The sequence below is a fragment of the Podarcis raffonei genome, chromosome 4 (assembly GCF_027172205.1).
Source record: "Podarcis raffonei isolate rPodRaf1 chromosome 4, rPodRaf1.pri, whole genome shotgun sequence".
NCBI classification, from domain to species: domain Eukaryota; kingdom Metazoa; phylum Chordata; class Lepidosauria; order Squamata; family Lacertidae; genus Podarcis; species Podarcis raffonei.
Window position 1 is genome coordinate 28,506,583 of NC_070605.1, and position 17,554 is coordinate 28,524,136.

The 17,554-nt window shown below is 44.0% G+C and overlaps 1 protein-coding gene across 3 annotated transcripts in view; it reads right to left on the bottom strand.

The window, feature by feature from the left end:
- Positions 1 to 8,038: 8,038 nt before the first annotated feature.
- Positions 8,039 to 17,554, bottom strand: part of KATNAL1 (katanin catalytic subunit A1 like 1) — a 31,580-nt gene continuing 22,064 nt past the window's right edge. For all 3 annotated transcript variants that reach the window (XM_053385979.1, XM_053385980.1, XM_053385976.1), the window contains 5 exons: positions 17,157 to 17,315; positions 14,857 to 14,983; positions 13,296 to 13,430; positions 9,789 to 9,915; positions 8,039 to 8,392 (listed from right to left, as the gene is read on the bottom strand). In XM_053385979.1, coding sequence (XP_053241954.1) covers positions 8,194 to 8,392; positions 9,789 to 9,915; positions 13,296 to 13,430; positions 14,857 to 14,983; positions 17,157 to 17,315 — 747 coding nt within the window. In that variant the 3' untranslated portion in view covers positions 8,039 to 8,193. The remainder of the gene's footprint in view (positions 8,393 to 9,788; positions 9,916 to 13,295; positions 13,431 to 14,856; positions 14,984 to 17,156; positions 17,316 to 17,554) is intronic.

Consider the following 17,554-nt stretch of genomic DNA (forward strand, 5'->3'; position numbering starts at 1 on the left):
GATGGAGAAACACACAAGAAAGTGTGGCATGACCCTTGCTCTGATGCAACGTCCCTGCAGGGGAATGTTCCGCATTCAGATCACCTGGAAGCAACCAGAACTATAAATTAACAGGGCAGCCATTTTGGAGTTTTCAATGTTGAACATAGCCCAATCTGAAGCATATTAAACTTCAATATGTCCTGTGGTTAAAGACGAATGGAAGGGTCTCCAGACAGTCTCTTTCTTGTGCATTCATAGCATTGGGGTGGTCTATGGGTTAATGGTCAGGCAGTCCCTGGTTCCCTATAGGGCTGGGCAGTTCTTTCTTTCTGTTGCCACAACCAGGGGGCATAGGATTCCCACCGCCTTAGGGTGGTCTCCTTAGAGTTAGGGGAACAAGGACTTCCGGCTCAAGCCGTCATGGTGAACAGCAGCTCCCATGATAGCGGAGGCTGGGTGTGCAGCCAATTAAGGATAATCTGAGAGTAATTATCCTTGCAAGCCCCACCCCGCCCTGGTCAGAGGGGTGAGGTCTCACTCACAGATCATCCAATACCTGCTTCTCGCTTCTACTGTGCGGGGTCAGGAGACACTGAGTGCATAGCACTGCACATATTGGTAACTCTCCAACGTCGTCACTATCAGCGGCGGTTCCTGCTTTTTAAGATAGAAATGAATTTGCACTTAAGAAACAGACATGTTCTGGAGATAAGATAACCTGCTAAATGAATCAGCCACTGAGCGCCAAGCTCTCGATCTGGAGAGGACTATGTCATAACCAGATTGGAAGGTGGGTGGAGGGAAGCCTTTGTTTCTTCTCTATATATGCACTACATTGTTTTATGATTTGGCAACCCTTCACGGAAGAAAGAAAGAAAAATTCTAATGGAATATAATTATCAATGGATTGCAGCTATTAATGGAATGAGAGAGGGAATCAACAAAAACTTCATAATTTTTTATGGACTAATTGAAAGAGTAGAACTGTGTGGAATATGGGATGTTTTGTATACCACCCTAATGAGGACCCTGACTTTAATTTATTACAGCTTGGGAGAGATACCAGCTTGTTAACGGACGGTAAGAGATCAAAGAGAAATGCTGGAAGTCTGCCCAGAGCAAAGGCTAGATGCCAAAGAAAGATGGTGGAGAGGATTGTGCAGTAAGAATTAAGTTCTCGGAGTGGGGGGCGGGGAATGCCAGAAATAGCGGATTGCAACAGGAAAGGAAAGACAAACATTAGAATATAGAAAGTTATAAGATGTAAACCCCTCTGGCAAATTAACAGATATGGAACAGTTAAATACGAACGGAAGTCATTACGTCAGTGGCTGCTAAGATAAAGGATTAACATTGGAATTGTATTATTTGGATTAAATAAGAATGGAAGTAGCAAGAAGGAATAACAATAGCATCTCTCCAAAATCAGAACATGGGAAGTCACCCAAACCTGTTTAATTTGGAATGGAATAATTGGCTCATTTAATTGTATTATGATTTGGTATTTTATCAATGCAGCTCATATTGAATTATTGTTAATGGAAAATTAATAAAAAATATTATATTAAAAAAGAGAGGAAACAGGAACAGGAAACTGAATCCAAGTCTCCAGTTTGGCAGCTTCAGCATGACACACACACATTTAACATCTAGGAGCACAGTCACAGCAGGATAACGAGCCCTACAATGCAACCAGTACAGCCTAGTAATCCAATTAAGCAGTTCATTGATAGGAGTGAGGTAGCAGTAAATGACACCAAGCAAGTTTGAGTTTATTAGCAAAATAGGATCTACACAGGAGTGCCAGACCTGAGGAGCACAGCAACCCATCTCCAGTAGGTCTTTCGTCCCTGCAACTGTCTAGGTCTCTTCCTCTCCAGTCCCTCCCCCCCAAGCAATCAGAGACTGCGCCTGCATGCCTGTCTCTACCCCTCCTGCTTCATGCCTCTCCTGGTTCTGGGAGGCCAGTGGGGTGGGAAGCTTGTCACAAGGGCTGGTTCCTCCCACCATCCTCTGCATCCAACCAGTCCATGTCATCCATTCAAAGGAGCATGGGCAAAAAAGCTGGCAAGCGGTAGTAACTATGGATCATGTCTTTTTTTGCTCTGTAAACCAGCTTAGAGAACAGGCAAGGAAGAGGCGACATAATAGAAGTTTATAAAATTATGCATGGCATAGAGAAAGTAGAGAAAGTTTTTCTCCCTCTCTCATAACACTAGAACTCGTGGGCACCCAGCGAAGCTGAATGTTGCAAGACACAGGACAGAAAAAAGCAGGGGAGGGTGGCGCTGTGGTCTAAACCACTGAGGCTAGGGCTTGCTGATCAGAAGGTCAGCGGTTCAAATCCCTGCGATGGGGTGAGCTCCCGTTGCTCAGTTCCAGCTCCTGCCAACCTAGCAGTTCAAAAGCATGAAGTGCAAGCAAATAAATAGGTACTGCTCTGGCAGGAAGGTACACAGCATTTCCGTGCACTGCTCTGGTTTGCCAGAAGCGGCTTAGTCATGCTGGCCACATGATCTGGAAAAACTGTCTGCGGACAAACTCCCTCAGCCAGTAAAGCAAGATGAGCGCCGCAAGCCCATAGTCATTCGTGACTGGACTTAACTGTCAGGGGTCCTTTACATTTAACTTTATTTTTTTTAATGAAGGGGAGAGTGCTCTTGTGCTCAGATCCCGTTTGCAGGTTTTTCCCACGGGCATCTGGTTGGCCACTGTGAGAACAGGATGCTGGACCAGAGGGGCCACTGGTTTGATCCACCATTTGGTAACACCACATCTTCCCGGCTGGCACTCCTGTATGTTGCACTCATTTTCTCTGTCCGGGTCCTGAAGTGTTACCTGCAAATCCTTGGAGTAATTCACTTAGCCTGTGTGATATGGTATTTATAAACCTCTCTTGGAGTTGCTATGGTTTCCATTACATGCAGCCCATTTGGCATACGGCTCATTTCCTCTCACTTTCATCATCACAATGACTCCCGCCCACCCCCCCTCTCAGCTCTTGCATGCAATTGTCAGTTCAGGTATAATCGTTGCCACAGACTATACAAGCGCACCCGCAGTTAAGAAAATAGGTAACCCCCAATAGGTAAGAGAAGGAACATTGGTGATGAGAAATAGAAAATTTCAGTAATTTCAGACAAACAAGTGACTCATGAAGGACAACACTCTGGCCTATTAAGTTACATAACCTAGAAGTGATTTTGACTTCCTCCTAGTGAGAAGTATTGATACTTTTTCGTACTTCTATGCGGGCAAGATAGAGACTTGGATGTAGTCCTGGCCCACACTTGAGGCAAGGTGAGGCAACCACCTCAGGCGGCAGGGACAGCAGATCCTGATGTCAATCTTTCTCGCCCGCCCCTGCTCCTGATGTAGATCTTCCCTGGTCCCATTTTTTCTTGGTGGGGAGCATTTTAGGGTCTGCCTCAGGTGCCAAAATGTCTTGGGCAAACGCTCCCTTGGAAGGAGCCATACAGATCATCTCATCCAACTCCATCTGGTGCAGAAACAGAGGACCCCCAACCGGCCTCTGTTTGAAGAACTCCAGCAAGGGAGAGTTCACCACCCCTCTAAGTAGTTAGTTCAATTAATAGCAGTGCCTGCTGTCAGGTGTGCATGCAGGAGCCAGGCCCTGTGACCAATAGGACTTTGCAGGACTGGGGCCTTCTAAGTTTGTTCTGAAGAGGCAAGGTGCAGCCTCACAGCTGAGGCCGATTGGTAACTCACAGCACCTGGTGGCAAGAGCGGGGAAGAGATATAAGGTCAGCATTTCCCTTTGGCTCTGCCACAGCAACACGCTCCCTGCCTTTGGCTTCTTGCTTCCTGATCCTTGAACCTCGGCTTCTTGACTCCCTCCTTCTTGATCCTCGTGCCTCCCAGCTCTCTGACCCTCGGACTCTTGGCTTCCTGACTCCTGACTCCTGGACCCCCGTTCCTGCTCCCACCCTGCCACCTTGCTCCCGGTCCTGATGTCCCCTGCCAGGACTTCGATCGCCCATGAACCAGACTGTGACACCTGCTGAATCAGGCCCAACTAGTCCTGTTCTCACTGGGAACCCAGCAAGCAGGATCCGAGCACAAGTGTGCTCTCCCCTCCTTTGGTGTCCAGCAACAAGAGTTCAGAAGGACTGCTTCCTCAAACAGAGGAGGCTTAACATATCCTTCCTGGCTAGTAGCCATCAACAACCCTCCCCTCCATGAATTTATCCAATCCTCCTTTAAAGCTATCCAAGTCGGTGGCTATCACTGCCTCATGTGGAAGCAACTAACTATGCACTGCATGAAGAAATTGTTTTAGCTGTTGTGAATCTTCCAAAATTCAGCTTCATTGCATGTCCACAAGTTCTAGTACTTGGGGGGGGGGAAAACAAAACTTTTCTCTATCCACTTTCTCTATGCCGTGAACAATTTGATCATGTCACCGCTTACACACTTTTTCTCTAAATTAAAACACCCCAGACACGGCAACTTTTCATCACAGGGGAGTCGCGCCATGGTCAAACTGCTGTTCCTACTCACATCATATATTTCAAGCACGTCTTCCTCCCAAGAATCCTGAGTACTAGTGTGTTAAGGATGCCAGGAATTGTAGTTTGGTGATGGGTAAGCTGCAATTCACAAGATTTGGGGGGGGGGGTGGAGACTAATGTGTTTTGTATGTATGGTGTGAATGTGACCAATCAACCAGTGCCTCCCCCCCAAAAATCCTACATTGCAGGGGTGGTTGGACTAGATGACCCTTGGGGTCCCTTCCAAGCCTGGGCAGTGTGTATGGAGGTCCTGGGATGCCCAGATGACAAGACCCCCCCCCATGGCCTTGCTGATGTGGTCCAAAGGAAAGCAGAGCAAGAACAGCCAGGAGGTATACAAGGCATCATCCGACCATCTTAGAGACTCCACCCCAAATTTGTGTAGGGTTTACTCCTTTGCCTTTTCTTCTCCCCAAGCTATTTTGCAAGGCAGCAGAAGTTTAGGATCAGAGTTTTCCTTCTCCTAGATGGGCTACCTTCCCAAGTTGATAAGACTCATCTGCCCCTCACTTCCCTCTACTGCCTTCTTGACCCCTGAAGCCACTGGCCTCATCCGCTCAATCCACCAGAGCCTGTCTTTGCATGCAGGGGGAAGTTCCTAACTCACCGAGGATTTGAGACCCATCAGATACCCTCACCTGGTTTAGCCGGCCAATCAAAGCTGTTTCTCAGGGTGCGACCACTGTCACATGTTGACAGCTTCCAGGAGCCACAGGTGAGAGCTGAGTGCAGGATGGAGACCAAAGGCAGACAAACTAGCCCAGGAGGAGCATGACATGTCCCCCACCAGAGGTACTACCCCTCCCTTCACACCCCATACACACACCCATTTTAACTTATTCACAAATACATTCTATTAAACCTAGTCACAGGTAGCCATATCTTTGCAATGTCCAACGTATTACATCCTATTTGTGCACACAATCGACACCAGAATACAACAGGATCAAAACCATCCTGCATTTATATTCATCAAGTTCTGCCATTTCCGAAGTACACAAATTGCTACTGGCATGAATCAGACAGCTCCTACTGCGAGAGGGAAAGTGGTGGGTCCCAAGAGAGTGTTGCCTTTTCCATGACAGCCCTTTCATTCCTTAAGTACTTTGATGATGTTGCCAGCTACCTTCCCAAAGGGAGACAGCAAGAAGAACTACTGGAGATAATGTTGGCAAAACAGGGGGAAAGCTCTATAAGGTGTCATGCTCCTCTTACGCTCCCAAAGCAGGAAATCCAACTCAGCCACACCAGGAACACAACAGAATATGTACACAGAACACACAGCACCACATAAAAAGAAAAAAGCGAGTCACCATTAGGACATTTATTATTATTTTCCCCAAAGTAGAGCTGCCTTTTGTTGGAGATGAACACAGTGCATCATTCACAGTCTTGACCCAATACATCTTCTTCTATGTTAAAACAAAGTAAAGAAACCCAACACAACCTTTATAGCTGGCTGCATACGGTATGATGGGACTCTGCTACGTAAACACTCTTGCTTCTCTTATGGAACCAAGTCACATCTGTAGTTCTGGACGTGTCTAGCAAGTGCTATGCTGACGAGGTGGCTATTACAATGAATAAGTAACAATGCAGGGAGCCCTTATAAGGAAAAGCTCCCTGTTAGTAGTTTGGAAATCTAGGTGGAAACTAAACTAAGGCCAGGCCTAGGCGGAAGTTTTCCTGATAGCTGATTTAGCACTGCAGTACTGAACTGGGGGAAAGACACCTCCAGGAAAAGACACCAGGTAATGCAATGTCTTGACCACTCTTTCTTTTTTACTGTGCCACCCACAAAGCATAGAACATACTTGTCCTTGGTCTAACACAGCTGGTGGTGGCAAGACCAGTAGAGATCTATACAGGGAGTAGCTCTACTCCCAGGTGACTCACTGGTGTCAGAGCAATATCCAACTGAACACTTCTGCCAGTGCAAGAACTCTTATCTACACCACAGAACTTCTCTGTGTGACCCCTAAATCTGTTCTGGGTTTTTTCCCTACCTTAATCTAGAACAAATTTAGGAGATGTGCGGGGATAAGGGATGGAGGGAAATTTCCAAGCACAACTAAACATCCTTGCACCAGCATGCTTGACATCTGAAAACCCCTACATCTTGCAATGCCTTAAAGGGCAGAAATGCAAATTATTTTCGATGAATTGCCAAATGAACAGGTGGCTTGGAAATGCCTATTGATCATTTCAAGATGTCTAAGACCGATTTACATGACATTCCTGTTTTGTTTTGTTTTCTAAACTGGAAACCTTGCCTTAGGTTTAGGTGATTCATGTAACTCTCCTACAGCCAGATTCAATTGCAGTTCTGATCATATACATTCATTTCCAAATACATAACTTTTGATAACGAGTTCCACACACATACACCCAAAACAAGTTCAAGAAGTGAGCTATACATTATTTTTGAAGGGCCCCAAAGAACAAGCCATTGTTGTGTGCCTCTTTTCATGTCTGTGGACCCTTGGTAATATTATGCAGAGATGAGAACCAATTTGTCATATCTGAAAAAACAGATGAAATATGCAAAAGTAAGTTTAAATGCTAGAAAGCACCAGAAATAAGGGTGGGGTGGGGGAGGAGGAGAGATTATTCCTGGATGTCAAGGATGACGGCTCTATATCTTCAAGTTTAGTTTCCACAAGTGTTCCACCTTGGTATCTTATACTGCAAAGGTGCAACTGGCACTAACAAAGCATGAAAAAGTGCAAGATGTACACTCATTTAACATGACCTACTCTGGAGAGTTAAGCCACTATAACCTCTGGAATTTATCTGCCCTTACCAAACTTTTGCTTACAGTGGTATACAATGAGAAATCAAAGACAGCAGTAGATCCAGCGAAATCCATAGATTGACACAACTGTAAAACTGCAATGAGAGCAGCCCTGAGATTTCAAACATCAAGGTTGTGATACATGATTTCTGTGACGGGCTGCTCCGCGCTTTAAGCAGCGATTGCATTCACTGCACTTCTCCTGGTGCCGGCTGCAGCAAACACAAGAGGAGAGAAAAGTACATGTGCTTTTCTTCAGAGCTGGGAGCAAAAGATGGCAAAGAGCTGTAACTGGCCACACTGTATATTTTGGAGGTATGCACCTCCCTTTCACATTTTATATGATTATTAGTGTTCTAGCAAATACGACTGTAGCCATGACAACGTGACTGCAGTGTAAAGTGATCTCAGTATTTTCAACTTAGATCATACTGATGGGCTCTCTAAACAGAGGGGGAGAGGCATAGAATAAAAATGCCAGTCCTACGCTCAAGGAATCAGGTTCTAACTAGACAGACAATATGACCCAACAACAAGAGTACAGAACAGTAAGTTTTGTCAACTTTTTCCTGCAGAGTCCTATATCTGGCAGATAAAAGCCAGGAAAGACTAGAACGTGAAAATCAGGACCCTGGGAACTAGTGTTAAAAAAAAGTGCAGACAACCAAAAACACATAGGATTCCCTTGCTACATTTACAGCTTTTAGTATTCATCCATGAAATACCATGATTTCATTGTGTAACATTTTATTTTGTTCCCTTTAAAGTGCAAAAAAAGTTTAAAAGGGTCCTTGTCCGTAGGAAAAACTCAAGCCTTAAAAGATTTCTAAGTCTTTGTAATATTTTATAACTGAAAAGCTAAAATCCTTTGTGAGATGATGTCTGTTAAGCAGATCCAAATTCTGACATCCACTTCTCATATTTCTCCAGGTCTGCTGCTGAAACAGACTTGGAGATTTTCTTCAGAGCCAGGTCAAAGTCTCCCTTGGTAACAGGCATCTGAAGCTCTTCTTTAGATAACGCACGGATCTCTTCTGGGGATAAGCCATTAATGCGCCGCCTCATTGCCATCAAAGAAGCATCCCTGCAAAGGAAAATTCGCAAGAACTAATTACTAACACCGTGTGCTAGGAACTATATGGATTTTGATTACCTCTCTCGTGTTGCAGGCCTCTAGCAGAAATGCAGAAGCATTTATTCTTAGCTATCTCAGCGTTCCCCTGTGGCGAAACAAGCCTGCACATCTCGCAACACCCCCAACATTAATGTAACATAAAACAACACTTTGGAACAGAAATCCACTAAGGCATCTGGTAAATGTGCAGAGGATAATTAAAACGATAAAAAAGACCCACCCGCCCCTTTTTGCAAGGATTTATGGAGATGCTGAGGCAATTGTTCAGTTCATGAACTACTCTTTTGCATGTGCCAAATCTCCCAACATCCAGCTTTATTGAATGTCCATGAGTGCTAGTGTTATGAGAGGGAGAAAACCTTTTCTCTACCGGCTTCCTCCATGCCATGTGTAATTTTATTAACTTCCATCATGTCACCTGTTACTTGTCTTTTCTCTAAACTAAAAAGCCCCCAATGCTGCAGCCCTTACAGGGTTGCACCGTACGTAGCGATGCTGCACATGCACTGTATAGCGGTTTGCCGCCAGCACCACTCCAGCGCCGTATGGACGGTGCCAGGATCCCTCTGGCGCCGCTACAGTCGCGAACTGAGGATCCCAACACCATCCGTATGGCGCTGGCGGCAAATCGCTATACAGCGCATGTGCAGCGTCACTACGTACAGCGCATATGCGTGCGACGCTGCACATGCGCTGTACGTAGCGGTTTGCTGCCAGTGCCAGGATCCTCTGCTCGTGGCTCCAGCCGCGAATGGAGGATCCTCCAAAAGCGGCTGCGGTGGTGCAATAGCTGCAGTGGTGCGATAGCTGCTCGTGCCGCCACGAGCCCCTGCAGGGTGACTTCTTGTCACCCCCACAGGCATGGAACCCGGGGTTTACCCCCCCCCCATTATGACGCCACTGGTTGCTCCATTCTCTTGATCATTGGAAATACCCTGAGTTCTAGTGCTAGGAGAAACTTACATTCCACGGCCCCTATTAAGGGTCCTTCAGTAAGAAGATCCATAATGGCAAACAAGCTTCCCCTGCAATACATGTCTTTTCAGGTTATCAGTTCACAAGGAACAACGGTAAGACCTAAGAAACCTAATCTGCCTTCTGTGTGAACTGAGTGTATGGCCCGCCAAACGGTTCCAAGATCTTATGCAACACTCTGGGCTTTGTGCTGGTTCCTCAGCAAACTATTTGATGCGGAAAGGGTTTCCAAGGAAGGAGAATTTAAAAAGCACTGACGTAAAGGCAAAAGATTGAGTCGTCAGCAATGTACTCAAAAAAGCATTCAGTATGTGTAGTTTGCCTAGCAATTCCATTTTTCTTTAGCTTGCAAACCCAGGAAATAGGATACCTGCAAACATTAGTGATGTCAGCACCAGAGTAGCCTTCGATCTTCTCAGCAATTTCTTCCAGGCTGATGTCAGGATCCAGTTCTACTTCCCGAAGATTAATCTTAAGCAGCTCTGCTCGGCCTTTTGCTGCGAAAATAAAAGTTGTTTGATCAGAGCAGGGCTTGCAAACATGTAGATATTCAATAACACTTAACCCTGTAATTTGGTTTTATGGGGGGGTGGGGATTACTAAACAAAAGCAGCCTGGAAGCAATTTCGCTGGTGACGACTCTTGAATGTTAAAGACACTGCCACTGTATTAACTGCAAAAAGTGCATTTTAAAAGAGAATCAATTATATAATTTTAGTGAATTCTGTATGAAGCAGAGTGTGTGTGTACACACAGACAGAGAGAGAGCGAGAGAGCGCACAATTTCCAATAGCCATTTTGCCATTAACTATGAAAACATCCATAGATATGCATACATCCATAAACATGCACTCTCTACCCTATCCTACCCAAGTTTTTTCAGCAAACCTTGCATCAAGTGTCAACAATTTCTCAAAACCACCTTTTCTGTGCAGCCTTTGCTAATGCCTAGCTGAAACCAAACTTTAGCGTAGTTTGTCTGGGGGGAGTTGCTGGAGACTGAAGTTTTGTTGGGCCCTCTCCCCCACCCCCTGCTGACCCCCCTTCTTCCCCCAGGTATGAAAGGGCAAGGCCACCTTGGGCAGCACCTTGGCCCATGCCTTGCCAACATGAAAAGTGTGATGCTAAGTGCAAACTTGGTGTTGCACTGAGCATCTCACAGGAGACCATGGAAACACATTGTTCTATTGGTCTACAAGACAGCAGGACAATAAGAAGCTGTAGAAAGAGACAACTCAGCAGAAAACACCCTAAAAGTTAGTCCTATTTAGCTAACAGCATTTGTTAAAGCAATTGGCATTAAATGAATTATTTGGTTAATGTATTAAGTTACTGTTAAACCAGGTTGATCCTTTTTCACTTTCTTTTTAGACAAACAGAAAAATAGGAAGGGAAGGATCATTTTAATTATGAGAAAAAGGAAGTGGTTACACAATGGGGGAAGCCAAGTGGAACGGATACACTCTAAATAAGGATGGGTGGATTCCTTCCCTCTCCCCTGTCAAACGCACAGAGATCCCTCCTTTCCCTCTGTCCAATAGATTTTGTTGTATTATCTTCAGTTTCTGAATTTAAGACCCTCCCTATTAAAGAGTGTTTGCCCCAGCTGCTGAGGAGGGACCCCTGAACAAGTTTTAGATAATGAAAATGATTGCCCTGGTGATATAAGTGACCCAGGGGTTTCAGTTGAACAATGTTTCTTTTTAATTTAATTTAATTAAGTACATGCATTGGCCTTTGCCCACATTCTTCTCTCCCTTTCCCCTCGTTGTTAGTTTTCGAGTGCAAGCTCTTTCTGAGCAGAGAGATGCCCAATTTGCCCGTATGGTGCTGTAAGGCACAATGAACACTGATGGCACAGTATAAACATCAAAAACATAAAATACACAAGCTTCCCATCCATCACAATGTGCCTTTGGCAAGCTATAGTGTACTGGTATAAAAACATTCCATGTACACATTGTAGCTGGGAGTTCTGTACTGTGTTGACAGTTAAAAATAGTGGTCTCAAAAAACACAGAATAATAACTGATCTTTTAATAAGATTCTGCATGCATGTCTCACCATGGGTAACTTTGTACCTAAGAGTACCTAAAACACCAACAGTGGAAAATATTTTTCCATGTTTTTTCCAACACTAGTCTCTTCCAGATGACCTGTTTATTGAACATTCTTCATGATCTGTTTGCAAAAGATGGGGATGCTATAAGATGACAGATCAAGCCGTTGTTATCCTACACTTTTCAGTGCAATTTTTCATCAATTACCTTCCTACAAAAAGTCTTATTTTTAAAAGTGTGTTCATTATGCAAGAGAGCCAAACCCACTTTAACTGCACAACCTAAATTTGCTGGTGTGACTGAATCCCACTCACAAAATAGTGGCAATCTGGAAGGGGCACTGTATCCTTGTGGAGAAGAGGACACACCTTAGCAAGGTGCCCATTCTGCACTGCACAGATAGAAGCCAGAACCAATAACGTGGTAGAACTTCAGATGAGGCACTTCCCCCACCCCGCCAACAGGGCTGAAAGCAATTATGGCTTCAAATGATTAAAACCATAAATGCAAACAAATGTCTACCTTTCATCTTCTCTTTTGCATTAGCAATAAGGGGGAAGTTTAGATCGATAACATGATAGAGATCTGCAAGGCAATTTAAATCATATGTAATACCCCAATCAGCCATAAAGTCAGGGCTCCCATTATAAGCTGGAACTATTAGTATTTATTGAATGTGTGTAGTCAGTCTTTTCTCCAACGAGCTCAAGGTAGCATGCATGGTTCTCCCCCAACCATTGTCAGCTATTTTATCCTGACAACAGCCTTGGAAAGCAAAGCCAAGAGAGTGACTGGTCCAAGCTCACCAGGTGAATTCATGGCTATGTGAGGATGTGAACCAGAGACTCCCTGATGACAGTCCAACACTCTAGACACCACACCACACATTACATATAACATGAAATTGACACAGCAAAACTGAATCTCTAGGTTAAGCATTTCCCCTCTTCTCTGTAACCTTTTGGATCGCTTCTCATGTATCAAGACATCACACGGTAGTGATTCTCCCATCCTACCAGCAGAAACCGAAGGTGTGGAGTAGGGAAACTCACACCAATGCCATCATGATATATATTAAGTCAACCTCAACCTTACAAGGGGAGAGGGGAAGAATGTATGCTAGAGATGCTATTATTGCCAGTAGCCCCATGCTGTGCTCCAATATGTTGTTTCAACCCTTAAGAGTTTACAGCCACACTGTACTTCTATTCTGTTATCTCGAGGGGTCATGGAGGCAAGCAGGCATCCCAGTGTATCAAGAGAAGACGCCACTTTATAAAGCTAAAATGATAAAGGATCTTGAAATTAATAGCATATATGACTGACAGCCAAGGAGAAGCAATATATGATATGGCATCCTCAGGCAGGGGAACAATCAGCGTGCTACGATCTGAACGGCTGGAAATCTAGTCGTAAAGGTCAGGCGAGAGTTGATTTACAGCAGCGCCAGCCTGAGAGTGAAAATTCATGGATCCGCTTCTCTGCATTAATCGGCGAGTGCATGGAAATGCACTGGCAATATTTCTTTAAAAGATGTCTGAAGGCGGCCTTTGATGCTCAATCAAGGACGGTTAAAGATTCAAAATAAGTCCAAGCTCATTACCATCTCTCTCACCGGGTCTGCAATGGAATACTGCAACCCTTTCATTCTCCAGTCTCAACCCTTAAGGGGAAAGGGAGGGAGGGAGAGAGCACTGGCAAGTTATTAGCTGCTGAAAATGCAACCAAATGTTTGCAGCCAAAGTGTCAAATGAATTCTTCAAATAGCAAAATGTAAGAACAGTGCATCTGGACAGAAAAGATTATGGCCCTCCCACCTGTTGGCAATGGTATATAGATCCTTTTCTCCAGCCTCCTTCTCAAAGCTTCGTCAATGTCCCAGGGAAAATTTGTAGCAGCCAGCACCAGCACCATTCTCGAAGGGTCGTCGTTTTCCAGAGCCCCGCCTACTCCTACATCAACAAAAGACATAGCAGACAACAGGGTACTATTTCTATTATTTATTAGATTTTTCAGACATCCAAGAGCTGAGCTTATCCTATACTTCAAAGAAACAAAACAACCAAACGATTAAAATCACAGTTCCAATAAAGCTAGTTTATATAACACAGAGATCCTATAAAACTAGTGCAACAAAAGCCTAAGCAGAGATTCCAGCTCAGAATTCATTACACAGGGGAGCCACTAAATCCTCCTCAACTAAAGAACACCAGCCTAAAACCATGAAATGAAGAGGTTAAGGCCCCAAACTTTTTGGAGCCCAGGGGTGCACAGAGAAATCTAAGAACCTATTGTGGGCAGCACCATAACACAGGTGAAGGGGAGGGGGGGCACTTGCCTAGGCACAATATGATGAGTACAGAACAGAGGCAGTGTATGAGGCCCAATACCAAACCATGTTCAGTGGAACCTCAGTTTTTGAACATAATTCGTTCTGGAAGACCATTTGACTTCCGAAATGTTCGAAAACCGAAAACTGAAAACAGTAGTCTCAGTATAATAGGGAAACCCAAAACGGAAGCTGTGTGGCATGTTCAGCTTCCGAAAATCATTCAAAAACTGAAGCAGTTACTTCCAGGTTTTGGCATTTGAAAGCCGAAACATTAGTCAATGGAGACGTTTAACAACCGAGGTTCCACAGTATTTGCTTCCACAAAGCACAACAAAGTAACCCAGCCCACAGAAGGAAACTAATGATGCTCAGAAAAACACATCCAAACAGGATTGGAGGGTAAGTAAGAATTTAGATGGCCAGGAAATGGGGTGGGCAGAAGGGTTAATTTCCCATAGCAACTCTTATCAGTTTTCAAAGCAGCGACGCAGGGCTGCTAATTACTATAAAACAAAACTAAAAAATGGTGATTATTAATCTCCCATGTCTTGTGTATTGTAATATATTATTTTTTATTCTTATATTTAATCATCTTTATTAAGTACCCTGGAAACAGTCTTAAGAACAGTTTATAAAACCTTTTACATAATCAAGCATATATATATTTGCCACTTACTTGGGAAAATGCATTTTAAGTGGCCTTTGTAAAGAAAAATGAGCATAAAACTTGAGTAATTATGCCATGCTCTTCGTTTGTATTACATTTACATTTCACATTTCATCTATGATAGAACTCCAAGCAGCTTTCATGGTGCCCCATGCAGACCCAGAACAGCTTAGCTTCAGCAAGATGGCTGCATCATGTGTCTTCTGACCATGCCCAGAATACTTATGTCAGCAAAAGGTGGACAGCGTAAAACAAGAACATTTCAGGACATGTTGGTAAATATGCTGCTTTTTAACCGGCTGCACGCGTTCTCTAAAACAAGCCTACAAGCAATTTATAGAAAGGGAAGGGAAGCTCCAGTGCAGATATCAAACATTACCATCCATCTGAACAAGCAACTCAGATTTGACCCGACGGCTTGCCTCATGTTCATCAGAGGTGCCTCTGCGGCTACAGATGGAGTCTATTTCGTCAATGAAAATGGTTGTGGGTGCATAAAATCGGGCCTTGAAACAAAGAAAACATTTACTAAACACAACATTTCAGTTTTTGTGAGATTCCATCATATACAAGATGTACCTTAAGTGATATTCATTCATTTCATTGAGTCTACTCTGAGCAAAGCTTGGTTGACTATGCCCCTTTGACAAAAATGTGCTGTCCAGCTTACCTTACAATGTTTGCCTTAGGAACAGCATCTATGTATCTAATGCTAAATCAAAGCTGGTTTGGGATATTCTTTTAGAACCACTTGCATGATTGCAGAAAGGCAAATAATATATCTAATTAAATCACACAGATATAGAAAAATAAAGTTTTTGTCAATTTATCTCCAAAAACAAGAGGGGGGGAATCAACAAGAGGGGGAAATGTTAGGTTAGCAGTTTTCTTAACATTTTGTAGCTATAGACAGCAGATGGCCAACATGGTGTCCTCCAAATGTTATAGGACCACTGGCCATGCTGAACAGGGCGACTGGGAGTTGGAGTCCCACAACATCTGGAGGACACCAAAGTATTATAGATTATGAGGGCTCTGGCTTCAGTGGAGTAAATGAGCCCTCCCTAGCCACTGGCTCACCTGGTAAGGTGCTACTGAATGTTTATTAATATTCCAGGTGCTTAGACACTTGCTTGTTTTTTAATTGTCAGGTTGTCAGGACAAAAGACATAGGGCTGCATTGTCGGTAGGAAAGTTTCAGCAGAGCAGATGTAGAGATCACTACTGTGATGTTGGCCAACTGTTATGTTTCTCTCTCTCTCTCTCTCTCTGTGTGTGTGTGTGTGTGAGAGAGAGAGAGAGAGAGAGAGAGAGAGAGAGAGAGAAGGGGGGAATGGACTTAAAAATTGTACATGTACAAAAAAACCACTCAATGTTTCATTATTATTATTTTTGCAAATCTCTTGAAAAAATTAAAGTATTGTGGCACCTTATAAAACTTGAAAGATTTGGCCCTGTTTGTGTGTCTGCAAACGTAAATTCTAGTTACTGTTGGAGTCATTTCTAAAATATTGCAAACCGTGAATCAGTCAGATGTGTGACATAGCTCTGACACAACGTTCTAAGGAGCTGTGGGGCTGTGGTGATTGAATCATTATATTTTACATATGCATGTTAATCAATGAGCCTCTTTTGTAAAGCAGGTATCAAAGCAGCCTACCTCGCAAGAATTGTGTAAAGATGAGTACATGTTGTTTAGAAAGCATTTTGCAATTACAAGTGCTACGAAAATGAAAGGGGGAAATGCAAAATATGAAATAAAAAGAAGAAAACTGTCAGGGAACTGCCATCAGTGCCGGAGGGAGAGAGCAAGCTCCAGAGGGATCCCAGAGAGCGTCCCGGGATTGGGAGAGGCAGCCCATCTTCTGGGGAAGGGAATCAGCGTAGCTCCAGTGGAGAAGGGGGGCAGATGGGGGAATCAGCGAGGCGGTCACATGACTCCTTGCCGGGGACCAGCGGGGAGAGGAAGGGTCCTCTGCTGCCTACGCCCTCCTTGCGCAGAAGGCTTCCGTGCAGGGAGAGTAGGAGGAGACTGGGCGTCAAAGAGCTTCTTTGCTGGAAGAAGTTTAAGAAACGCCCACTGATGGATTCTGCCAGCGATTGAGACAGCCACGGGTGAGTGGCTGTCCGGACAGGAAAGGTTCACTCAGGCAACCCAGCCAGGTGTTGGCACAGGCTTACGCACGAGCAACCCCTAGAACCATTACAAAAACATTTTGAATAAGAAACAAAAAGAAAACAAAAACAAAAACCAACCTCAGAAGGCGGAAAGTTAAAGAAATATCAGGCCTTGACTCTGATAAATGCAAAACATTAAAGGAAGCTGTGAAAGATTTCATACTACAGGTAAACAACACACACATAATGAGTCATTTTGGAAACAGATGCCATTAGTTCTAAAAGCTGGGGATATTACAGGCACTCTGTAGCACTCTGTTGCTGGTTGGTATAACATGGTTGGCAAATGTGGCTGAGAAGCCTTACCCCAATCAGTAATGATAGTTCTAGGACTTCTAAGTACGCCCATTGAAATCAATGGGTACAACAAACTTAGGTTCATTCATTTCAATGGGTCTGCTCTGAATAAAACTGAGTTGGATACTATCCAATGTGTTGGAGTGACTTAGATGCCCACTATACAACAAGAAACTGTGAGACTTGAGCATCAGTAATGCTTACCATTTCAAACAACAAGCGAACTAACTTTTCAGACTCGCCTCGATACTTCGATGTCAGAGTGGAGGAAGATACGTTGAAGAAAGTCGTTCCACATTCTGTAGCGACAGCCTTTGCTAGCATGGTTTTACCAGTCCCGGGAGGGCCAACCATCAACACTCCCTAAAATTAAATGAGGGCAACTGAATAAGCACAAGCGGGTACAAGTGCACAACGGTGCAGAATAATAAAATTAAATGAACTTGTCTAAACACAGCCTAGCATTGTCAAAGCCAGTTGTGCTATTACGATAATCTGCGGCTGTTGATTCATAAAAACCGTAAATGATTTCATTAACACAAAGCTGACTGCTACTTGACACCTGAAAAGTAACGGAAGATTAGAGAGTATCTCCTATAGTC